Here is a 26,513-nt window from a genome sequence, read left to right on the forward strand (position 1 = left end):
AATATTTATAAATACAGATATATCTAATGCACTGTCTTAAGCGGTTTATTCATTTAACTAAATCTTCAGAATAATCCCGTCAGTTATGTTCTGTTCCCCACCCACCTTTGCCAGACATGTGATTTTATTAAAACATACATATATATTCTTTTACAAGTTCATACTTGTATATCTGCATTCTGATTACTGTTTCTTGCCTAGTTGATCTCCCTCCTGTCTGTCTACTCCAGACTCAACAGTCTCCTTTTCTACATGCACAGCTTTGTTTTATGATACATTAGGTTTTACCAGGACTATACTGGTGACCATGAATGTAGAACTCTCTGTGGGAGTTTGGTGGGCTCACTAAGTAGGTACATCACTGAAGACATGACTCCCCTTCCAGGCAGCAATTAGTAGCAAATAGTTCCTCAAGCAGAGGTCTGATGACTGGCTGTTGACAAGCCTAGTGCAAATCTAGTGTAGGCAGCTGGAGCTGGTATGAGTTCATAATTTTATGGCATGTTGTGCCCAGAAGATAGCATTTTGCAGCCCTTCTCTCTGTCATCCAGCTCTTAACATCCCCTCTTTTGCGATATTCTTGAGCTTTAGAGGAGGTGATATTAATGTATTGGTCATGGCCCAGTATTATTCTCTTTTTACATGTATAAGAAAATTGAGATATCAGCTGCACTGCTGCCAAGAGTATTTAAGTGTACAGAGAATTGGGGAAGCTGTAATTCTGTCTATATAGTTGGGTTTTAATAATTAATCATATTCATGAATTTTTCTATTTACTCCTTCTGATTAGTCTTCTGATTAATTACTTTGTATTTTTGATGTTAATGATTTGTTAATTTGTCATACATAGGAGAAAGATGTCCGAAAGTGGAAGGAAGAATTACTAGATCAACGCCGTAGGATGATGGAAGAGAAATTACTGCATGCTGAATTTAAACGAGAGGTACAACTACAAGCTATTGTGAAGAAAGCTCAAGAGGAAGAAGCTAAGGTGTGGTGTATTAAATATTTAATCATGTAACCAAGTATATTTTACAGAGTGTAATATTGCAACAGGTTTATCCAAGTATTTTATTCTAGAATAACAGAAGATTTTACTGGTTTATTTAAAATTTACTAGGTACAATCTCATACTTTATAATAAGCAGGTCTGTTGATCTCTATTTGACAGAATAAGCTGCACAGCTGTAAAATACTAAGTTTGATGATTTTGGTCATGTGTGTATCTTTCCAACTTTCAGTACAATGAACATTCACAAATCATCTCTGGAATTCATCCTTTTCTGTAACTCTGTAAATGGGCAAGTTTCTGATCTGCTTTCTCTCACTGTGGATGTTGAGTTTTCTAGGTATGTAGAACATACCTATCCTTCTGGCTTCTTTCACTAATCTTTATTTGAATTTCATGTTGGTGTATATACTGATCGTGTCTTCCTTCATCTAGTTATCTATTAGTAGAAATCCATTTATCCTGGTTTTTGTCTATTCCAAAGATTTCTGCTGTGAGAATTCATTTATAAAGCTTATAGATGATGTTTACTTTTGGTTTTATTTATTTTTTTGTAAATACCTAGTGGTGGTTGGCAGTCTTAATATTGGCATATGTTTAACTTTTATTTTTACATTTATTTATTGTGTGTGTGTGTGTGTGTGTATGTGTGTGTGTGTGTGCGTGTGCGTGTACATGTACCTGAAGTAGGATATATGTAGAGGTCAAACATCAAAGAACCATTGCAGGACTTCATTCTTTTTCCCATAGATAGATGGTTGTTGTGGTTTAGAGTCATGTTGTCAGTCTTGGTAGCAACTATCTTTACACAGGCAACCACCTTGCTGCTCTCATATCTAACTTTTTAACTATGAGCATATATTAGATATATAGGACAGTGTTTCATGCTTTCATGTTCATGCTTATAGGTAGTATCCATTAATCAAATACATACCTCCTTTAGCTTTCTTATCCCCTTACCTGACTACCTCTTTTTCTCTGTAAAAACCTTCAGTAACACTTTCATGTATTTCAGTTATTTTTTGTTCTAGAATTCTTATATGAGAAAGAACATGGGGTACTTGTTTGATTATTATCATTAATTATTCTATTAATTAATTCACTTTATATCCCAGTTGGCTTCCCTGTCCTCATTTTCTCCCAGTCTCACCCTTACAAAGCCTTCACCTCATTACCCCCCATTTCCCCCAGGAAATGTTCTACTTGGGTATAACCTCAACCTGGGACATCCAGGTGCAGTAGTACTAAGAGCATCCTCTTGCACTGAGACCAGCCTGCCAGTCATGTTAGGAGAAGGGCCCCATCCCCTGCCCTGTTTCGAAAGGAATGTTATTTGTTTCATCGGCTTACAAGAGAAAGCATGAAAAAATAAAATTTCAAATTACTAACAAAGTTTGTCTGTTTTTTAAAAAAGATTTATTTATTATTATATGTAAGTACACTGTAGCTGTCTTCAGACATCCCAGAAGAGGGCGTCAGATCTCATTACAGATGGTTGTGAGCCACCATGTGGTTGCTGGGATTTGAACTCAGGACCTCTGGGCGAGCAGTCGGTGCTCTTAACCTCTGAGCCATCTCTGCAGCCCAAGTTTGTCTATTTTTATAGTTAATAATTTGTCACCTTTGGGAGGAACTTGTGATATCAAACATTTAATTTTATTTATTTACATACATTAGTGAAAGTAGCTGATATTGACATGAGTTCATGTATCATGGCTTATTTGTGTTGTTAAACTTTTTTTAAAAATTTAAAGCAAGGTGAGTAACTCAGGCTGGTCTTAAATTTGTCGTGTAACCAAGGATAACCTTGAGCTACTGATTCCACATGATAAAAGATGTAATTCTTTAAAAAATTGATTACTTGCTTTCTGAGCTAAAATGGAATATATTATGGGAAAATTTCTGTGGACTTTTGAGATGAATGTGTATTCTATTACTGTTGGATATTCTGTGATGTCTGCTAAGTTCTTTGATCTATATTTTATTCTGAAGCTTACTTTTTTTAAAAAAAAATTTTAATTAGGTATATCCTTTTTTTACATTTCAAATGTTGTCTCCTTTCCTGGTTCCCCCCTCCTCTGAATCTTGAAAATAGATCATCTAAACAGTCCCATAACCCCTAAAGAAATAGAAGGGGTCATAGAAAGTCTTCCAACCAAAAAAAAAGTACAGGACCAGATGGTTTCAGTACATATGCATTTATATTTTTATGATATTTTAAAGATTCATTTTATTAGTTTATAGTTACTTTATCTTTTTTGACCAATTTAGCTTCAAGTCTACTTTGTCAGATATGAAAGCTGTTTCAGCCTACTTATCTTTTATCTTCGAAAATTGTTTTCACCATTTCATTTTCAATATTCGTATGTTTTTCCTAGTAATGGGTGATTTTTTTTAAAAAACATGAATCTATATCTTTTTTATTGAGACAGAGTCTTATGAATTACATTCCAGTCTTGAATTCATTGTGTAGCCAGAGGATGACTTTAAACTTCTGATCCTCCTGTTTCTAAGTCTATGTTCTGGCTTACAGACAGACATGCACAACACATCCAGTTATATTTTGTCAATAACACTATAGTCTTTGTGGTATTATATTGTCAGTGATAAATCTGTATTACTTTACCAGGATATAGGAAGTTATGGGCAGTTACAATCACATTTTAAGTAATGTTTTAGTCAGGGTTTCTATTCCTGCACAAACATCATGACCAAGAAGCAAGTTGGGGAGGAAAGGGTTTACTCAGCTTGCACTTCCACATTGCTATTCATCACCAAAGGAAGTCAGGACTGGAACTCAAGCAGGCCAGGAACCAGGAGCTGATGCAGAGGCCATGGGGGGATGTTACTTACTGGCTTGCTTCCTCTGGCTTGCTCAGCTTACTCTCTTGTAGAACCGAAGGCTACCAGACCAGGGATGGCATCACCCACATTAGACCCTCCACTATTGATCACCAACCAAGAAAATGCCCCACAGCTGGATCTTATGGAGGCACTTCCCGAACTGAAGCTGCTTTTTTTGTGATAACTCCAGCCTGTGTCAAGTTGACACAAAACCAGCTAGTACAAGTAACAAGCTCCTATTACTCATTCTGGAGTATGAACCTTGTAGTTTGTTTAAGGATTAGTTCTCACATACTACAAACACTTGTTGTTAGTGAACCAGGTGTATATATGACTTAAACAATTCTATGAAATATTGAAATTTATGGAAATGTTAAAGTTTTAGATTTTAGTTAATTGTGCTGATCTGTTAGCCTTTTTGATTAGCACAATTAAAATCTCCACTGAGTTCCAGACTAAGCTGTTTTAAGGCTTAGTGGTTATGAGACTCATCCATTCTCCATGCCTATCTTTATCCTTCCCCAAATGATGGAGCTTCCTAGAACTCCACATTTGGCTAATGATTATTAATAGTGTATTATAAACAATCACTCCTTTTTAGAAACCAATTTGTATTCATCAGGCATACAGCTAAATATAAGAGAAAATAAAGCAACTACTCTTTTGTCACTTCTCTGGGTGGCTCATTTCAGTTTATCTGTAATCCTATATCTCATAGTCAGCTATGTGTTTTCTTTTCCATTTCAGCTATACTCTAGTTATATTTACATACTAACTAAATATTTGTTCTTTATAGTCTTATTTTTTTACCTTGTTTGTTCCTAAGTAATGTTTTTGAAAGGTGTGATTATTGATAGCATTCAGGTTAAGAACCATCAAGAATTTTCCCTTTTGCTCTCAATTTTTAAAACATTTATTAAGTGTGACGTGTATGTATACCACTATGCTTCTGTGTTTACATGGGTTTCAGCTGATTTTATCAGGTCACCAGGCTTGCATGGTGAATGCTTTATTCCCTGAGCCATTTTGCTGGCTTTGCCTTTAAGTTTTAATGTAAATGTATTACTCTGGCTTTCTTCAGTAACATGTTATATTCAGAATAATGATTGTATTATCATTTATTAATTATTTGCATTATTTTAATAGAATTAGTAGAATTTCATCAACATAGCAAATAATGTTAAAATCTCATCAGAAAAAGTATCTGCAGTTTAGGGTAGAAACATTCTTTTATATTTTGCTTCAGAATTATTGTACTGTAGAAGGGATACCTTTATACAGAAACATTACACTATACACAACACTCCTTATCAAGAGTATCAAAATTTCACTTCTACTTGAAGATAAAAAAATGGATGAAAGTAGTTGTAAGAAAGTTGCTAGGTTTAGAATAAATGAGAAGATTTAATTCATAGAAATTTAAGGTTGTAAAAGTTATGGTACATACTGAGAGTTCATATTTGTTCATTTTGGGTTAGTCACCTTTCTATTATTGTAACAAAATTTCTAAAATAATTAAATATTTCTTAGAACATTAGGTCTCATTCCTTCCCCCTGTGATGACTACACTTTACCTGTGAGACCTGATACAGAATGAATATGCTTTTCTTGCATACACTTGTCTGTCATATACTTTAGTAGTTTGAAAGATTCTTATATGATAAACCTACTTTAAAAGTGCATGTGGAAGTAAGTTCTCTTTTTACACTTTGTGGGTACAGGAAGGTCAAGCTCAGGTGGTCAGCCTGGGCAGCTTGCTAAGCCATTCTACTGGTTCTGAAATGTATGGACTAGTTTGAGCTAAGCTTTGTTTTCCTAGTCTAGATTATTGGAGTCCCTGCTTCTGTGTACAGTTGAACAACAGTGTATAGTACAATCTGTTGTAACTGTTTGTTACTTTCAGTATACATAAGAGGAAAAACCACATATACTTTTGATCTTTTATTGTCTAAAACTTACAGCACACAGGATTCCAGTTAAAATGGCAGATTGTATTTGGCTCCATTGAACCAATGAACAAGAGAATCAGATTTACAAGTAGACACTCTTTCAGAGAGAGAGAACAGGCCACTGGTAATCCAGAAGCAAGTGAGTGGACCCTGGGGAAGAGGAGGGACCAAGGCTGAGCTTTCTTGCTTTTACTCAGCGACCAGTGGTGATGGTGCTTTAGGCTGGACAGTAAGACATGATCCTCCAAAAGATCATAACGTCTTAATTGTTAAGTAAAAGATGCTTATAGAGGTAAACATTTTAAAAGCTTAAAGGTAAAAATGATCAATGACCTGAAAGACTCCCTTTACAAGAAACAGAATCTGTGGTAAAGCTATCCACAGACTTGAGAGTTGAAGGACAGAAATCTATCAACTGAAAACCAGATTGTATAGTTGTTTTATTATATGATAACATAAACTTCAAACTATAATTAGAAAAATAAAGGCCACTACATATTAATAAACAAATAAACAAACAAATAAATGACAGAACAACTCATTAAGAAGATGATTATAATGAATGATTATATATAATTATTATAATTACTTTTAAATATTTATATGCATATGCAGTTTTTCCCTCTCATTTAGTAAAACTACACAAAGGAACAGAAAATGTTAAACAGATCCTAATAATTATAGGTGATTTTTTTTTGATTGCAAATCATGTTTTACTTAATTCTTTGGCATATATTTGTATAAATGAATTTTAAACAAAATTGTAAAAAGATTCCTGTAAAATTATGTCCATTCAGTTCATATAAGCATTTATGAATGAGATGAAAGTAAAGTCCTAATAAGGCTCTAACGTCTTAATAGATCCTATAGGTGATCATTCATCTCTTTTTTTATTATTTTCTATATTCTTTGTTTACATTCCAAATGCTTTCCCTTTTCCCGGTTTCCCCCTCCCCATAAGTCCTATAAACCTTCTCTCCACCCATTCCCCAATCACCCCCTCCCATTTCTCTGTCCTTGTAGACTCCTACAATGCTGGATCAAGTCTTTCAAGGACCAGGGCTCTCTCCTTCCTTCTTCATGGGAATCATTTAATATGCTAATTGTCTTGAGTACTCTGAGCTTCTGGGCTAATTAATATCCACTTATCCGGGATTGCATTCCATGTGTATTCTTTTGTGATTGGGTTACCTCACTTAGGATGATATTTTCCAGTTCCAACCGTTTGCCTAAAAATTTCATGAATTCATTGTTTTTAATTGCTGAGTAGTATTCCATTGTGTAAATATATCACATTTTCTGTATCCATTCCTCCACTGAGGGACATCTGGGTTCTTTCCAGCTTCTGGCTGTTATAAATAAGGCTGCTATGAACATAGTGGAGCATGTGCCTTTTTTGCATGCTGGGGAATCCTCTGAGTATATGCCCAGGAGAGGTATAGCAGGGTCCTCTGGAAGTGTCATGCCCAATTTACTGAGGAACCGCCAGACTGATTTCCAGAGTGGTGTACTATCTTAAAATCCCACCAGCAGTGGAGGAGTTTTGCTCTTTCTCCGCATCCTCGCCAACACCTGCTGTCTCCTGAGTTTTTAACCTTAGCCATTCTGATTGGTATGAGGTGAAATCTCAGGGTTGTTTTGATTACATTTCCCTAATGACTAATGATGTTAAACATTTCTTGAGGTGCTTCTCAGCCATCCAAAGTTCTTTAGATGAAAATTCCTTGTTTAGCTTTCTATCCCATTTTTAATAGGCTTATTAAAAATGATCTGCCCAATATCTATAGCCAACCATTGGTCAGAAGATGGGGCCCCCTATGGAAATTTTAGGGAAAGGATTAAAGACCCTGAAGGGCATGGCAATCTTACAGGAAGACCAAAAGTGTCAACTAACCTGGAGCCCTGGCAGCTCCCACAGACTGAGCTACCAACCAAGGAGCATACATGGACTGGCCTGAGATTCCCCAGCGCATGTGTCACAAGATTACAGGATATCTTACCTGTCCTCAGTGGGAGAGGATAGGCCTAATCCTGCAGAGATTTGATGCAAAAGGGTGGGAGCATACTTGGAGTAAGACAATCTCTCAGAGGTGGAGGGGAATGGATGAGGAACAGTGTTGGGGGGTGGGGGGAACTGAGAAGGGAAGCAGGATTCGGTATATAAATAAATTACTTGATTTAAAAAAAAATGATCTGCTCAGATCTTGGGCGCAGGCAGCTTGGTGGTCTGTGTCCCCAGAGATCTTAAACTCGGGATATCTTGGTACCTGGGGCCACTTGTCCTGTCAGACCAGGAGTGAAGATGGCGGCGGGTGAGGGTGTGCTATAGGTGAATTCAATACCACATTCTAATCTGTCGATAAGGCATCTACCTTCAGAATTAAAATTTCAACACAGATCAAATGAGCTGAATATTCCAAAATATAAAACATCCAGCAGATATTGATGCATGCAACTTTAAAATAGACCACATTCTTACAAGTTTTATCTAAATCAAGTCTTTCCAAATACAAAACAATTGAAATAATTCCTTTTTTTTATTTGATATATTCTTTATTTATATTTCAAATGATTTCCCCTTTCCTGGCTCTCCACTCCCCATAAGCCCTCTTCCCCCATCTACCCCTTCTTACTTCCCTGTTCTGGTATTGCCCTGCACTGAGCCTTTCTAGAACCAGGGGCCACTCCATCCTTCTTGGTCATCATTTGATATGTGGATTATGTCTTAGGTATTCCAAGTTTCTAGGCTAAGATCTGCTTATCAGTGAGTGCATACCTTGAGTGATCTTTTGAGACTGGGTTACCTCACTTAGAATGATGTTCTCTAGCTCCATCCATTTGTCTAAGAATTTCATGAATTCATTGTTTCTAATGGCTGAATTGTACTCCATTGTGTAGATATACCACATTTTTTGTATCCATTCCTCCGTTGAGGGACACCTGGGTTCTTTCCAGCTTCTGGCTATTATAAATAGGGCTGCTATGAACATAGTGGAGCATGTATCCTTATTACATGCTGGGCAATCCTCTGGGTATATGCTCAGGAGTGGGATAGCAGGGTCGTCCGGAAGTGTCATGCCCAGTTTTCTGAGGAACTGACAGACTGATTTCCAGAGTGTTTGTACCAGCTTGCAACTCCCACTAGTAGTGGAGGAGTGTTCTTCTTTCTCTATATCCTCACCAACACCTGCTGTCTCCTGAGTTTTTAATCTTAGCCATTCTGACTAGTGTGAGGTGAAATCTCAGGGTTGTTTTGATTTGCATTTCCCTAATGACTAATGATATTGAACATTTTTTTTATTATTATTTTTTTATTCGATATAGTTTCTTTACATTTCAAATGATTTCCCCTTTTCTAGCCCCCCCCCCCCACTCCCCGAAAGTCCCGTAAGCCCCCTTCTCTTCCCCTGTCCTCCCTCCCACCCCTTCCCAGTTCCCCGTTCTGGTTTTGCCGAATACTGTTTCACTGAGTCTTTCCAGAACCAGGGACCGCTCCTCCTTTCTTCTTGTATCTCATTTGATGTGTGGATTATGTTTTGGGTATTCCAGTTTTCTAGGTTAATAACCACTTATTAGTGAGTGCATACCATGATTCACCTTTTGAGTCTGGGTTACCTCACTTAGTATGATGTTCTCTAGCTCCATCCATTTGCCTAAGAATTTCATGAATTCTTATAGCAGGATCTTCTGGAAGTGAGGTGCCCAGTTTTCGGAGGAACCGCCAGACTGATTTCCAGAGTGGTTGTACCAATTTGCAACCCCACCAGCAGTGGAGGAGTGTTCCTCTTTCTCCACACCCTCTCCAACACCTGCTGTCTCCTGAATTTTTAATCTTAGCCATTCTGACTGGTGTAAGATGAAATCTTAGTGTTGTTTTGATTTGCATTTCCCTAATGACTAATGAAGTTGAGCATTTTTTAAGATGCTTCTCCGCCATCCGAAGTTCTTCAGGTGAGAATTCTTTGTTTAACTCTGTCCCCCATTTTTTAATAGGGTTGTTTGGTTTTCTGGAGTCTAACTTCTTGAGTTCTTTATATATATTGGATATTAGCCCTCTATCTGATGTAGGATTGGTGAAGATCTTTTCCCAATTTGTTGGTTGCCGATCTGTCCTCTTGATGGTGTCCTTTGCCTTACAGAAACTCTGTAACCTTATGAGGTCCCATTTGTCAATTCTTGCTCTTAGAGCATACACTATTGGTGTTCTGTTCAGAAACTTTCTCCCTGTACCGATGTCCTCAAGGGTCTTCCCCAGTTTCTTTTCTATTAGCTTCAGAGTGTCTGGCTTTATGTGGAGGTCCTTGATCCATTTGGAGTTGAGCTTAGTACAAGGAGACAAGGATGGATCAATTCCCATTCTTCTGCATGCTGACCTCCAGTTGAACCAGCACCATTTGTTGAAAAGGCTATCTTTTTTCCATTGGATGTTTTCAGCCTCTTTGTCGAGGATCAAGTGGCCATAGGTGTGTGGGTTCATTTCTGGATCTTCAATCCTGTTCCATTGATCCTCCTGCCTGTCACTGTACCAATACCATGCAGTTTTTAACACTATTGCTCTGTAGTATTGCTTGAGGTCAGGGATACTGATTCCCCCAGATTTTCTTTTGTTGCTGAGGATATTGAACATTTTTTAAGGTGCCTTTCAGCCATCCGAAGTTTTTCAGGTAAAAATTCTTTGTTTTAGCTCTGTACCCTATTTTTTAAATAGGGTTATTTGGTTTTCTGGAGTCTAACTTTTTGAGTTCTTTGTATATATTGGACATTAGTCCTCTGTCAGATGTAGGGTTGGTGAAGATCTTTTCCCAATTTGCTGGTTGCTGATTTGTCCTTTTGACAGTGTCCTTTGCCTTACAGAAACTTTGTAATTTTATGAGGTCCCATTTGTCAATTCTTGATCTTAGAACATAAGCTATTGGTGTTCTGTTCAGGAACTTTCTCCCTGTACCGATGTCCTCAAGGGTCTTCCCCAGTTTCTTTTCTATTCGTTTCAGTGTGTCTGGCTTTATGTGAAGGTCCTTGATCCACTTGGAGTTGAGCTTAGTACAAGGAGATAAGAATGGATCAATTAACATTCTTCTGCTTGCTGTCCTCCAATTGAATCAGCACCATTTGTTGAAAAGGCTGTCTTTTTTCACTGGATGTTTTCAGCTCCTTTGTTGAAGATCACAAAGGAGCTGAAAACATTCAATGGCAAAAAGATAGCTTTTTCAACCTGAAATAATTTCTTATATCTTAAATAACAGTACAACTGAACTAGAAATCACCAGCAAAAAAAATAACAACAACAGCAAACCAAGATATATAGAAACTGAACAGTACAGTCTTGACTAGTAGCCACTGAATAAATAATGGAGGAAGGTAAATGTTCATAAATTATACAAATGAAATCATAGTTTGATAGAACTTTTAAGACACATCTAAGCCAGGTGTGGTGGCTCATACCTTTAATTCCAGCACGTGGGAGTTCGAGGGAGGCAGATTTCTGTGAGTTTGAAGCTAGCCTGGTCTATGAAATGAGTTCCAGGACAGTCAGGTCTGTTACACAGTGAATCCCTGTCTTGAAAAACTTAAACCAAAAAACTTCAAAAGTCCTCAAGTATTAAGTTAATATTATACATCACAATCTTAGGAAAACAAGAACAAACCCCAAAAGCAGTAGATGCCAAAAGGTTAAAAAGATTAGAGTTGAAATGAAGTGGAAACAAAAATAAATATAGTTGGTTTTTAGAGAATACAACTAAAGCTAACCAAGTTAGTAACATTACAGCTCAAGGGGATACAACAATCTGTCCCAGTGACATTGAGAGGCTCATTAGGGACGCCTTTGGAAACATTCCCTCAAACTAGAAATTCCAGAAGAGGTTGTTAAATATAAGTGAGGTTTTTTGGAAATAGGTACCCTCAGAAAGTATTGTTGAGAATCTAAATTGGTGGAGCCAAAAAAGTTAAAATACAACTACCATATAATCTAGCATGCCACAGCCAACATACTCTTAACATGCCCATATCTGAGAGATATATGTACATCCATTTTTATTATTGCACATATTATGTGAAATGGAATCAGCTTATTTGCTTGTTGGTAAATGAACAGATAAGTAAAACTTGGTGCATGGTCACAATAGAATTTTATTCAGTCATAAAGAAAGATGCACTTATGACATTTGCAGGAAGCAGATGGAACTGGAAGCTATTAAGCTAAGCAAAATAAGCCTGACCTAGAAAGTTAAAGTTTCATAAATAATCCTTGTTTAAAGTTCTATGTATTAGTAATTTATGAAACTGGAAAAGAGTGATGAAAGAGGAAGAACTGTTGAGGGAGGAAAAGAGGGTAATGGATATGAATGTCGTGAGAGTCGAAGGGGAGAGTTCCTGAGGGACAGAACAGGAAACACTTGGGAGGGGATCAATTAGGACTACTTGTAATTATGTATAAGTGTGAAATCCATTGCTCTTCATATCATGAAATACATTATTTTTTATGCCAGATTAAAAAAATAAAAATTTCACTAGAAAAATATGATAATGCCTAGTTATCTGTATTCTTTGTATTGTTCCAAATTTGTGTTTATTGAAGTTTTGTAAAATAGTCTCTAAAATACTAAATTGTTTCCTGTTTTAAAAAATAATTTCAATGGTAGCCTCTTAAATTAGTTCTTATTAAACCCTATTAATTTGTCATATACATTGGCTTATTTTGAAATAATACTGGCAGGAAAACCTTATTAGTTATTTCCCCTGGGCCTTACTGATGATTTAAATATTTTTGTGTAAAATCCTTGTTAAATTTCATATATTTATACGAATTAAATTGAAGAGTTACAGAAGTGGCTCTGTAGTTAAGAGTGTGTACTGCTCTTGCAGTGGACCTGAGTTTTTTTCCCACCACCCATGTCTGGAGGCTCATGGGCACCTGTAACTCCAACTCCAAGTGCTTTGTAGGCACCTGCAGTCATGCATAGGTACATGTACACAGGTATGCACAGACAGACAGATGCATGTATGTACTTGCGCGCGTGTGCGCGCGCACACACACACACTCACTTTTTATTCTCTTCTAAGAATTAATTTGAGAGAAGGCTCAGTGGTTGAGGGCTCTGACTGCTTTTCCAGCGGACTGGTGTTCAAATTCCAGCACCCAGATTGTAGCTCACAACTGTATGTAACTCTTAAGATCTGAGACGGTCACACAGAATACATTCAGGCAAAATACCAATGCACATAAAATGAAAAAAACTAAATTATTTTTTAAAAAGAATTAATTTGATTTTTACTCTGTTTGTTCTCATTGAAGGTAAATGAGATTGCCTTCATAAATACCCTTGAAGCTCAGAATAAACGTCACGATGTTTTATCAAAACTGAAGGAATATGAGCAGAGGCTTAATGAATTGCAGGAAGAACGTCAGAGAAGACAAGAAGAAAAGCAAGCTCGTGATGAGGCTGTACAGGTAGGATTATACTCAGCATTTACTTAGCACCTTTCATATCTTAGGCTTTGAGTTAGGCTGAAGATCCAGAGAGAAGTAAATCTGTCTGTCTCTGATTCTCACAGAGAAAGTGAAATGTATGAAATATATATGTACACACACACACACACACAGAGTGAAATACATGTGTGTGCGCAATGTGTGTGTGTGTGTGTGTGTGTGTGTATTGGAGTGGCTCATGTAACAATTGCTATCATCTGAAAGAACAGCCAAGGACCTGGTAGTTCAGTTGATGAGACTGAGTGTCTTTGTAGTTGCAGTCTGGTGCTAGGGTCTCAGGGAGTTTCTAAAGAGCTGTCTCTTTCCAGCTCCTGTTGGAATACTGAGGATTTAAATAGGTTCTAGCACCAGGGAAGGAATAGCTTAGGATCATGAGATGAACTTGGTCAGTGAGAGTGAAGGCAAGCAGGACAAAAGCAAATGCTTTCTTCTTTGATGTCTTTTATGTGGGCTGCCACCAGAACATGTGGCCAGACTAAGGTGAGTCTTCCACCTCAAGTCAATCTAGAAAAATCTCTCATAGGTATATCAGTTGTTTGTTTGGATCTTAGTTCATTTCAGATTAAGTCCAGTAGACAACCAAGATTAGGCATTACACTATTTTAATTGGAATTTTTTACCGAACTATATTTCAACATGTTCCTTATTAGTGTGTAGGAATATAGTTGGCATATTTTTTACAGATCATGACTCTTCTACCTTGATTAAACTTGTTTTCGAACCATGCAATGAGGTGTGCATAGAAGTGTGTCAATATGTGTGTGTGTATATGTGTGTGCGTGCATTTCTTAGGATTTAATACATATAAGATCATGTTATAATTTTGTGGAACAATGTTAAATGACATATGAAAACCATATGTCATTCCTATTTGAATTTTGCATAAATTCTTAGAAACTATGTACTTATAGATAATCCAGGAATAAATAAATGTTTGTTATTAAAGTTATGTCACATTTATTGTATTAATTGTACTCACATTTCTGAAAACTTTAATTTTTGAACCTCAGGAACGCAAGAGAGCCTTGGAGGCAGAGCGGCAGGCCCGTGTAGAGGAGTTACTGATGAAGAGGAAAGAGCAGGAAGCCCGGATTGAGCAGCAGAGGCAGGAGAAGGAGAGAGCACGTGAAGATGCAGCCCGGGAAAGAGCTAGGTACCTAGTTTACTATCTTGCTTTTAGTCTTGATGAACAGTTTGCCATTGGGCAAATAGTTATAGCAGATCTTATTAACACCAGTGATATCTTACATATATTTTAGAAATACCACAAGTTTAGAAATGTGCCAAAATTTCAGGATATTTGACATTATATCTAAAATGGAGAACTTTTGAAACCTTGTATTGGCTGAGAGAACATTATTTGATGTCTTTTTTTTGCATGAAAAAATATATTTTAACTCTAATGAGCTTCAATGAAAAAGAATTGTCTTTCAAGATATTTGTATAAGTAAAGGATCATCATTAAAGACCTTTCTTTTGAACCCTAGGTTATTTAGAGCTCTTTGACTTGTAGTTATTTATAAGTATGTATTTAGCTTTGATTATCACATTACTTTCTGTTGCTGGTTTCTAATGAAGTCTTGTCACTCAAAGAATATACTTTGTATATTGTTTTTTCACTTTTATTGTGTTTTATTGTGTTTATTGGATATTTTATTTATTTACATTTCAAATATTATCCCCTTTCCTGATTTCCCACATAGAAACACCCTATCCTTTTCACTCCATCTCCTGCTTCTATGAGAGTGTAACCCACCCACCCACCCACTCCCACCTCCCTGCCTTCATATTCCTCTGCACTGGGGCATCAATCCTTCATGGGACCAAGGGCTTCTTCTCCAATTTATGCCCAACAAGGCCATCCCCTGCTACATATATGGCTGGAGCCATGGGTCCCTCCATGTGTACTCCTTGGTTGGTGGTCTAGACCCTGGGAGCTCTAGTTGGTTGATATTGTTGTTCTTTCTATGGGGTTGCAAACCCCTTCTGCTCCTTCAGTCCCTTCTCTAACTCCTTCATTGGGGACTCCGTGATCACTTCAGTGGTTGGCTGCAAGCATCCACCTCTTATATGTCAGGCTCTGGCAGAGCCTCTCAGGAAACAGCCATATCAGGCTCCTGTTAGCATATACTTCTTGGCATCTATAATAGTGTCTCAGTTTGTTGACTATATATTGGATGGATCTCCAGGTGTTTTTACCTTCAGTCTCTGCTACAGAATCTGTCTTCATATTTGCTACCATGAGAATTTTGTTCCCCCTTCTAAGAAGGACCGAAGCACCCACACTTTGTTCTTTCTTCTTCTTGAGCTTCATGTGGCCTGTGGGTTGTATCTTGGGTATTCCAAGCTTCTGGGCTAATATCATCACTTATCAGTGAGTACATACCATGTGTGTTCTTTTGTGATTGGGTTATCTCACTCAGGATAATATTTTCTAGTTCCATCCATTTGTCTAAGAATTTCATGCATTCATTGTTTTAATATCTGTGTAGTACTTCATTGTGTAAATGTACCACATTTTCTATATCCATTCCTCCATTGAGGGACATCTGTGTTCTTTCCAGCTTTTAACTATTTTAAATAAGGCTGCTATGAACATAGTGGAGCATATGTCCTTGTTATAGGTTGGGGCATCTTGTGGGCATATGCCCAGGAATGGTATAGCTGGGTTCTCAGGTAATATTATATCCAATTTCTGAGGAACTATCAGACTGATTTCCAGAGTGGTTGTACCATCTTACAATCCCACCAGTAGTGGAGGAGTATTGGTTCCTTTTTCTCCACATCCTTGCCAGCACCTGCTGTCTCCTGAGCTTTTAATCTTAGCCATTCTGACTGGTGTGAAGTGGAATCTCAGGGTTGTTTTGATTTGCATTCCCCTGATGATTAAGGATATCGAACATTTCTTTAGGTGCTTCTCAGCCATTCGCTATTCCTCAGTTGAGAAACCTTTGTTTAGCTTTGTATCACAAACCCATTTTTGATAGGGTTATTTGGTTCTCTGGAGTCTAATTTCTTGAGTTCTTTGTACATATTGCATATTAGATCCTCTCTATCAGATGTGGTAGAGATCTTTCCCCAAACTGTTGGTTGCTGTTTTGTCCTATTGACAGTGTCCTTTGCCTTACAGAAGCTTTGCAATTTTGCTCTTAGAACATAACCTATTATTGTTCTGTTCAGGAAAATTTCCCATGTGCAGATGTGTTTGAGGTTTTCCCCCACTTTCTCTTATATTAGATTCATTGAATCTGGTTTTATGTGGAGGTCCTTGATCCACTTGGACTTGAGCTTTGTTTAAGGAGATAAGAATGGAATGATCTGATCAGGGGCAGCGGCAGCGGCGGCGGCGGCGGCGGCGGCGGCGGCGGCGGCAGCAGCAGTGCAGCAGTGACTGGTCCAGCTGAAGGGCCATCAGCAGTGGAACCAAGGCGACACAGGGTCCAGTTAGGCCCTGCGCCCACGACCACTGACCTTCACTGACCAGCCGGGCGGCAAGCAGCTGCGGTTGTGCGGCGCCTTTCGCTGCACGGAAGCCACTTCAGAACGCGGCCTCCCTCCAGTCAGGAGAGACTCACCTCCATCTTGATTTCGGACTCCAGAGATCGGACAGACTGAGGTACACAAACATAATCCGAGGCCAACACCGCAAGGGTCTGAGCCCGACGGGCGTTGGCCTGCACCCAGGCCCTGGGCTGTTCGGGTGGCCATGGGGTGCCAACCCAGCCAGGAGGTTTTTTTGCCCTGGCCAGCGCACGTGCCGCCATTTTGCCTACAGGACCCAGAGTGCTCGGGAGGGCAGAGAAGGCTAACAAGTGTAGCCTGAGGCTAACAAAACGGGGGTCTAGGCCCCAAAAGGCACAGGACTGACCCCAAGAACTGGGCGGCTTGGTGGGCCATCTGTGTGTCAACCCGCCCAGGAGGTTATTAGCACAACAGACTCTCCCGGTGCTTTCAGGGAGTGCGGATGCGCATGCCGGCCATCCAGGTCACCTGGCGGACCCAATTAACAGTCATAGCCCTAGGGGAACTTTGCTCGGACCTTGGCCTCCCAGGCTTTTGCCTGGACTCAGGGCCTGGGTGACCAGGCTAACCTTGTGCGCCAGCCCGGTTGGGGAATTGGCTGCCCAGCGGAGTGAGCGGAACACAGGGGAGGTCCCGGCAGCATACATCATCGGCGCTCCCTGGGGGTGCACACGGGCTCCATCTGGTCCACAGACACAATCTGGGGCAAGGCCTCAGGCGGAAGCCCTCAGCTCAACTCTCTCCGCTTCAGATCAGCCTGGGCGGCCGCACCACATCTCCAGGTCCCTCAAGAGGCTAGCGGGGGCTTCAGGGCGGCCAGCTGGGAGAAGTCGGTGTGCTCCAGTAAATCCTGCGGGCCCCAGAGGGAGCCTTCAGGTGCCTGCTTCGGGATCTGAACAGCCTGGAAAGCAGCACCCTGTCTACAGGCAGTGCAGGGTGTAAGCTGTGCACCAGAGGCCAACGCGGAAAGGGGCAGCTTGCACTGTTGAGTCCAGCACTGACAAGACCAAGTAACACCAGTGAGAACTAGATGGCAAAAGGCAAACGCAGGAACGTCACTAACAGAAATCAAGGCAATATGGCAACATCTGAACCCAATTCTCCTCTACCAGCATGTCCTGGGTCTGGGCAAAAGCCTGGCGCTCCCCGAAAGCGCCAGGAGAGTCTGCTGTGCTAACAACCTCCTGGGCAGGTTGACACACAGATGGCCCACCAAGCCGCCTAGTTCTTGGTGTCAGTCCTGGGCCTGTTGGGGCCTAGACCCCTGCTTTGTTGTTAGCCTCTGGCTATGCCTGTTAGCTGGCTCTGCCTGCCAGAGCTCTCCTGTAGGCAAAATGGCGGCGCGCGCCCCTGCCCGGGCAAAAAAAACCTCCTGGCTGGGTTGGCACCCCGATGGCCCCCCGAACAGCCCAGGGCCTGGGTGCAGGCCAATGCCCATCGGGCTCAGACCCCCGCGGTGTTGGCCTCGGATTATGTTTGTGTACCTTAGTCTGTCCGATCTCTCTGGAGTCCTAAAGCAAGATGGAGTTGAGCCTCTCCTGACTGGCAGGAGGCCTAGTTCTGAAGTGGCTTCCGTGCAGCGAAAGGCGCTGCAAATCCGTAGCTGCTTGCAGCCGGGCTGGTCAGCGAAGGTCAGTGGTCATGGGCGCAGGGCCTAACTGGACCCTGTGTTGCCTTGGTTCCACTGCTGATGGCCCTTCAGCTAGACCAGCCACTGCTGCACTGCTGCCACCACTGCCGCTACAGCCGCAGCTGACTTATTTTTTATTCAGGAGTAGGTGATTTAGTTTCCATGAGTTTGTAAGCTTTCTGATGTTGATACCCAACTTTGATCTTTGGTGTTCTGATAGGATATTTGGGTGAAATGTGTAAATTCCTGTTAGGTCCATTTGGTTTGTCATGTCCATTTGTTCCAGAATTGCTCTGTTTTTCTCTGGATTGACTATCTATTGGTGAGACTGGGGTTAAACCTCTCATTATCAGTATTTGGGGATCAGTATGTAATTTAATGCCACTTTGCATGCCTTTGTGATTGGGGAATAAATTTAACAATTATAATGTCCTATGTGTAAATGTTTCTGTTGATGAGTATTTAGTGTCCTTCTCATCTCTTGATTAGTTTTGGTTTCAAGTATATTTTGTTAGATATTAAAATGGCTACAAGAGCTGGTTTCTTAGGTCCATTTCCTTGGAGTAATGTGCAGCATGGTTCCCTTTTCTGTTCTCTTAGCTTGTCAGTTTATACCTTTCCTATTGTTGTTTTCTTTTGATGCTAATAAAATTCATGAGAGGAAATTTTTAAAAAAATATTTATTTGTTGCTATATGTAAGTACACTGTAGCTGTCTTCAGATACACCAGAAGAGGGTGTCACATCTTATTACAGATGGTTGTGAGCTGCCATATGGTTCCTGGGATTTGAACTCAGGACTATCAGAAGAGCAGTCAGTGCTCTTAACTGTTGAGCCATCTCACCAGCCCCGAGAGGAAAATTATAAATTATATTTTGTACTTAATCATAATTCTAGGCCAGTTTTGGTTCAGAAATTTTTTTTACATAGCTTATCATCTATGTTGCTTAACCTCCAAAACCAAATAAGATGAATCAAATCTTAAATCCTTTTCAAATATTTATGAGGCAATATGTGTGAGACATAATATACTTTCAAGATATTTTTAAGTAATTGCCTATTAGAATATATAAACCTTACATAGAAATTGTATTTTTTGTTTTCATGAGATGAGGCCTGTTGCTCCAAGCAGGTAAACTTACAGATGTGACTTGTCCTGACAGAGACAGGGAGGAACGGTTGGCAGCCCTCACAGCAGCTCAGCAAGAAGCTATGGAAGAGCTGCAGAAAAAAATTCAGCTCAAGGTTGGAAAACATGTTATTTTAATTTGAATTTAATTTTAGAGCTTACAGTGAATGAAGAACATTATAAAATTCCATGGAATAAATATTGAATGAATTTGTATTTATAATTTTTAAATAAATATTTATGATTGAGTTATGACTGATTTAAATTCAGCTGTTTGAAAACTGAGTTTATTGTGGTAACATTTATTTTTGATATTGTAGAATTATTATGGAGCAACAGTAGAGAAATTCAATATTTCCTCTTATTAACTAATAAATAAATTGAAGGCATTACTAGTAGTATTTTACTATTTTATCTAGTTTATTACCTAATTATTCATTTGATATTAATGCTTTTGAATTGCATAGTTCTAACTTGGAAAATTATGAAAAACCATTAATTTCTAGAAAAATGTCAATATCATACCTTGTAAGTAGTCTCTGCTATCTGGTTACTTTATATTGTATCATTATGATTTGCATGTTGACTCCTTGTAGAGATATTTAATATTATATAATAGAAATAGTAACTTTTTAACTTGAAAGACCCTATTTTTCCATTTGTAGGGTCATAGGAATTTATCATTCATTCAAATTTAATGCAGCAAATATGTATAAGATAGTCTTCCCTTTTTTAGGAAGTACCAAATCTAGTGTGAGATTCAGATATGAATTGGTTACCTTTTGCCTAATAGATGTAAGGTTATGTGGAATGTAGGATAGAGGAGAATGCTCGGAATTAGGAAGAATAATTACTCAGCTTAATCTTTTTTTTTTTTGGTTTTTTGGATTTTGGTTTTTTGGAGACAGGGTTTCTCTGTGTAGCCCTGGCTATCCTGGAGCTCACTCTGTAGACCAGTGGCTGGCCTCGAACTCAGAAATCCGCCTGCCTCTGCCTTCCAGAGTGCTGGGATTACAGGCATGCGCCACCACTGCCCAGCTTACTCATCTTAATCTTAAAAGATTAGTTGAATGTAGACAATAAGGTTGAGTAAGATGTATTCTGGTTATACAAAATAGCATGAACCCCAAAAAGATTTTCCTGGGTTATGGCTTGAGGTGAAAACGTAGTAATAAGGCTGGGGTAGGTGTAGGGCTTTGTCAGTTTTCTGGTATGTGACTAAACATGATTGTTTCTATGGGTCAGCACTTCTCATAGTGTTTGATAGTTAACCAAATGAGTAGTGGGTATCAAGTTCTACCTCTAAGTAACCAGTAGTGTTGAGTCACTGGGCGCAGTGGCACAGTAGAAGATGTATGAAGTTTTGTGTTAAAAATCTGATCATCTTTAACTTACTGTTTTCCAAATTTGTCTATGAAACTATTCTCATAAAGCATATACTAACATCCTCTAGGGCACATCTTAGGAAGCAATATTGTCCATGTGTGATATGTTAAAAGACTAAGCTTTGTTCTTCAGTGTGAAAGTTAGTATCAAAAGAAGGTTTTCTGGAGTATTTTAGAAGTTTTAATGGAAAGTCTTTTTCCAAGTTCTTAGTATAATCTGAATACTTTTTAAGTTTCTCGCACTGTGATCCTATCTCCAGCATGATGAAAGCATTCGCAGGCACATGGAACAGATTGAGCAAAGAAAAGAAAAAGCTGCTGAGTTAAGCAGTGGGCGGCATGCGAGCACTGATTACGCCCCTAAACTTACCCCCTATGAAAGAAAGAAGCAGTGTTCGCTCTGCAATGTCCTGGTAGGTGGTTGTTATTATTAACAGTCTGGTGATATAATTTATTGCTAAAATATATTAAAAGGCTTCCAGCCTTTTAAATCTTGTGCTAAGGCATACTAAGTGCTATTGACTTCTGTGAGGATTTTAAATGAAAAGTAAGTACTAAAATAATAGCAGTTAGGAATGGCAGTGCAAAGTGCCAATGTTTGCAGTTATAACTAAAATGTTTGTTTACCTGAGTAATGGTAGACTAAGCCAATATTTAATATATTGGGACCAAAAACCAAAACCTAGGGCTTCAATGTTTTTTCAGTCTTTAAAATTAGTCTGAGAATTGCATTCTAAGGAAAATATTTTGATCTGTATTATCTATCTATCCATCCATCCATTCATCCATCCATCCATCCTAGAGTGATCTGAATTTGTATATAATGTACTGTATTGAATGTTTAGTTCTTAGCATTGGATACAATGGTATGTTGATTACCACAGCTTTGATTTTGTGCTTTTAGATCGCTTCTGAAGTATATCTCTTTAGCCACATTAAAGGGAAAAAACATCAGCAAGCTGTGAGAGAGAACAGCAGTATCCAGGGGCGTGAACTTTCAGATGAAGAAGTGGTAAGCTTTACATTTCTTTTACAGTTATTGATTACCTATGATGAGATCTTTTATTTTTTTTTTTATTCGATATAATTTATTTACATTTCAAATGATTTCCCCTTTTCTAGCCCCCCCCCACTCCCCGAAAGTCCCGCAAACCCCCTTTTCTTCCCCTGTCCTCCCACCCACCCCTTCCCACTTCCCCGTTCTGGTTTTGCTGAATACTGTTTCACTGAGTCTTTCCAGAACCAGGGGCCACTCCTCCTTTCTTCTTGTACCTCATTTGATGTGTGGATTATGTTTTGGGTATTCCAGTTTTCTAGGTTAATATCCACTTATTAGTGAGTGCATACCATGATTCACCTTTTGAGTCTGGGTTATCTCACTTAGTATGATATTCTCTAGCTCCATCCATTTGCCTAAGAATTTCATAAATTCATTGTTTCTAATGGCTGAATAGTACTCCATTGTGTAGATATACCACATTTTTTGCATCCACTCTTCTGTTGAGGGATACCTGGGTTCCTTCCAGCATCTGGCAATTACAAATAGGGCTGCTATGAACATAGTAGAACATGTATCCTTATTACATGGTGGGGAGTCTTCTGGGTATATGCCCAGGAGTGGTATAGCAGGATCTTCTGGAAGTAAGGTACCCAATTTTCGGAGGAACCGCCAGACTGATTTCCAGAGTGGTTGTACCAATTTGCAACCCCACCAGCAGTGGAGGAGTGTTCCTCTTTCTCCACACCCTCTCCAACACCTGCTGTCTCCTGAATTTTTAATCTTAGCCATTCTGACTGGTGTAAGATGAAATCTTAGGGTTGTTTTGATTTGCATTTCCCTAATGACTAATGAAGTTGAGCATTTTTTAAGATGTTTCTCCGCCATCCGAAGTTCTTCAGGTGAGAATTCTTTGTTTAACTCTGTACCCCATTTTTTAATAGGGTTGTTTGGTTTTCTGGAGTCTAACTTCTTGAGTTCTTTATATATATTGGATATTAGCCCTCTATCTGATGTAGGATTGGTGAAGATCTTTTCCCAATTTGTTGGTTGCCGATTTGTCCTCTTGATGGTGTCCTTTGCCTTACAGAAACTTTGTAATTTTATGAGGTCCCATTTGTCAATTCTTGCTCTTAGAGCATACGCTATTGGTGTTCTGTTCAGAAACTTTCTCCCTGTACCGATGTCCTCAAGGGTCTTCCCCAATTTCTTTTCTATTAGCTTCAGAGTGTCTGGCTTTATGTGGAGGTCCTTGATCCATTTGGATTTGAGCTTAGTACAAGGAGACAAGAATGGATCAATTCGCATTCTTCTGCATGCTGACCTCCAGTTGAACCAGCACCATTTGTTGAAAAGGCTATCTTTTTTCCATTGGATGTTTTCAGCCTCTTTGTCGAGGATCAAGTGGCCATAGGTGTGTGGGTTCATTTCTGGATCTTCAATCCTGTTCCATTGATCCTCCTGCCTGTCACTGTACCAATACCATGCAGTTTTTAACACTATTGCTCTGTAGTATTGCTTGAGGTCAGGGATACTGATTCCCCCAGATTTTCTTTTGTTGCTGAGAATAGTTTTAGCTATCCTGGGTTTTTTGTTGTTCCAGATGAATTTGATAATTGCTCTTTCTAACTCTGTGAAGAATTGAATTGGGATTTTGATGGGTATTGCATTGAATCTGTATAGTGCTTTAGGCAAAATGGCCATTTTAACTATATTGATTCTACCGATCCAGGAGCATGGGAGGTTTTCCCATTTTTTGAGGTCTTCTTCCATTTCCTTCTTCAGAGTCTTGAAGTTCTTGTCATACAGATCTTTCACATGTTTGGTAAGAGTCACCCCAAGATACTTTATACTGTTTGTGGCTATTGTGAAGGGGGTCATTTCCCTAATTTCTTTCTCAGCCTGCTTATCCTTTGAGTATAGGAAGGCCACTGATTTGCTTGAGTTGATTTTATAACCTGCCACTTTGCTGAAATTGTTTATCAGCTGTAGGAGCTCTCTAGTGGAGTTCTTTGGGTCACTTAGGTAGACGATCATGTCGTCTGCAAATAATGATAGTTTGACTTCTTCCTTTCCAATTTGTATCCCTTTGATCTCCTTATGTTGTCGAATTGCCAGAGCTAGTACCTCAAGTACAATATTGAAAAGATAAGGAGAAAGGGGGCAGCCTTGTCTGGTCCCTGATTTCAGTGGGATTGCTTCAAGTTTCTCTCCATTTAGTTTGATGCTGGCTACCGGTTTGCTGTATATTGCTTTTACTATGTTTAGGTATGGGCCTTGAATTCCTGTTCTCTCCAAGACTTTAAGCATGAAGGGATGCTGAATTTTGTCAAATGCTTTTTCAGCATCCAATGAAATGACCATGTGGTTTTGTTCTTTGAGTTTGTTTATGTAGTGGATTGTATTGATGGATTTCCGTATATTGAACCAACCCTGCATTCCCGGGATAAAGCCTACTTGATCATGGTGGATGATTGTTTTGATGTGTTCTTGGATTCGGTTGGCAAGAATTTTATTGAGTATTTTTGCATCGATGTTCATAAGGGAAATTGGTCTGAAGTTCTCTTTCTTTGTTGGATCTTTGTGTGGCTTTGGTATCAGCGTAATTGTGGCTTCGTAGAAGGAATTGGGTAGTGTTCCTTCTGTTTCTATTTTGTGGAATAGTTTGAAGAGTATTGGTGTTAACTCTTCTTTGAAGGTCTGGTAGAATTCTGCACTGAAGCCATCTGGTCCTGTGCTTTTTTTGGTTGGAAGACTTTCTATGACTCCTTCTATTTCTTTAGGCATTATGGGACTGTTTAGATGGTCTAGTTGGTCCTGATTTAATTTTGGTATTTGGTATCTGTCAAGGAAATTGTCCATTTCCTCCAGATTCTCCAGTTGTGTTGAGTACAGGCTCTTGTAGTAGGATCTGATGATGTTTTGGATTTCCTCAGTTTCCGTTGTTATATCTCCCTTTTCATTTCTAAGTTTGTTAATTTGGATACTTTCTCTGTGGCCTTTGGTCATTCTGGCTAAGGGTTTATCTATCTTGTTGATTTTCTCAAAGAACCAGCTCCTGGTATTGTTGATTTTTTGTATGGTTCTCTTTGTTTCTACTTGATTGATTTCGGCCCTGAGTTTGATGATTTCCTGCCTTCTACTCCTCCTGGGCGAAATAGCTTCTTTTTGTTCTAAGGCTTTCAGGTGTGTCATTAAGCTGGTAATGTATGCTCTCTCCATTTTCTTTTTGGAGGCACTCAGGGCTATGAGTTTTCCTCTTAGCACTGCTTTCATTGTGTCCCATAGGTTTGGGTATGTTGTGTTTTCATTTTCATTGTGTTCTAAAAAGTCTTTAATTTCTTTCTTTATTTCTTCCTTGACCAAGGTATCATTGGGTAGAGTATTGTTCAGTTTCCACGTGTATGTGGGCTTTCTGTTGTTTCTGTTGCTATTGAAGACCACTTTTACTCCATAGTGATCAGATAGGAGGCATGGGATTAGTTCGATCTTCTTATATTTGTTGAGGTCTGTCTTGTGACCAATTATATGGTCGATTTTGGAGAAGGTACCATGAGGTGCTGAGAAAAAGGTATATTCTTTTGTTTTAGGATAGAATGTTCTATATATATCTGTTAAATCTAATTGGTCCAAAGCTTCAATTAGTTTCATTGTGTCCCTGTTTAGTTTCTGTTTTCCTGATCGGTCCATTGAGGAAAGTGCAGTGTTGAAGTCACCCACAATTATTGTGTTAGGAGCCCGTGTGCACTCCCAGGGAGTGCAGACGGTGTATGCTACTGTGACCTCCCCTGTGTTCCGCTCACTCCGCTGGGCAGCCGATCCGCCAACTGGGCTGTCGCACACAAGGTTAGCCTGGCCGCCCAGTCCCTGAGTCTGGGAGGCCAAGGTCTGAGCAAAGTTCCCCTAGGGCTATGACTGTTAATTGGGTCTGCCAGGTGACTAGGATGGCGGGCGTGCGCGCCAGCGCTCCCTGAAAGCGCCGGGAGAGTCTGCTTTGCTAACAATCACCTGGGCGGGTTGACTCACAGATGGCCCACCAAGCCGCCCAGTTCTTGGGGTCAGTCCTGTGCCTTTTGGGGCCTGGACCCCCGCTTTGTTAGCCTTAGGCTATGCCTGTTACAGGTCTGCCCGCCTGAGCTCTCTGTCGTCCTGCAGGCAAAATGGCGGCGGCGCGCTCGCAGGCCTGTGCAAAAAAAACCTCCTGCCTGGGTTGGCACCCCAATGGCCCCCCGACCCGCCCAGGGCCTGGGTGCAGGCCAACGCCCTTCGGGCTCAGACCACCGCGGTGTTGGCCTCGGATTATGTTTGTGTACCTCAGTCCGATCCGTGGAGTACGGAACCAAGATGGATGCGCCTCTCCTGACTGGTGGGAGGCCGAGTTCTGAAGTGGCCTCCTTGCAGGAAAGGCACCGCACAACTGCAGCTGCTTGCTGCCCGGCTGATCAGCGAAGGTCAGTGGTCGTGGGCGCAGGGCCTAACTGGTCCCTGTGACGCCTTGGTTCCACTGGTGATGGCCCTTCAGCTGGAGCAGCCACTGCTGCCGCTGCCGCTGCCGCCGC

The 26,513-nt window shown here is 39.8% G+C and overlaps 1 protein-coding gene across 3 annotated transcripts in view; it reads left to right on the forward strand.

Moving 5' to 3' along the window:
* Scaper (S-phase cyclin A associated protein in the ER) overlaps positions 1-26,513 on the forward strand; it is a 414,909-nt gene that overhangs the window by 116,215 nt on the left and 272,181 nt on the right. For all 3 annotated transcript variants that reach the window (XM_052188286.1, XM_052188287.1, XM_052188288.1), the window contains 6 exons: positions 851-991; positions 13,097-13,252; positions 14,302-14,444; positions 19,607-19,688; positions 21,218-21,370; positions 21,862-21,969. In XM_052188286.1, coding sequence (XP_052044246.1) covers positions 851-991; positions 13,097-13,252; positions 14,302-14,444; positions 19,607-19,688; positions 21,218-21,370; positions 21,862-21,969 — 783 coding nt within the window. The remainder of the gene's footprint in view (positions 1-850; positions 992-13,096; positions 13,253-14,301; positions 14,445-19,606; positions 19,689-21,217; positions 21,371-21,861; positions 21,970-26,513) is intronic.

This window comes from Apodemus sylvaticus, chromosome 7, assembly GCF_947179515.1.
Source record: "Apodemus sylvaticus chromosome 7, mApoSyl1.1, whole genome shotgun sequence".
Lineage (NCBI taxonomy): Eukaryota > Metazoa > Chordata > Mammalia > Rodentia > Muridae > Apodemus > Apodemus sylvaticus.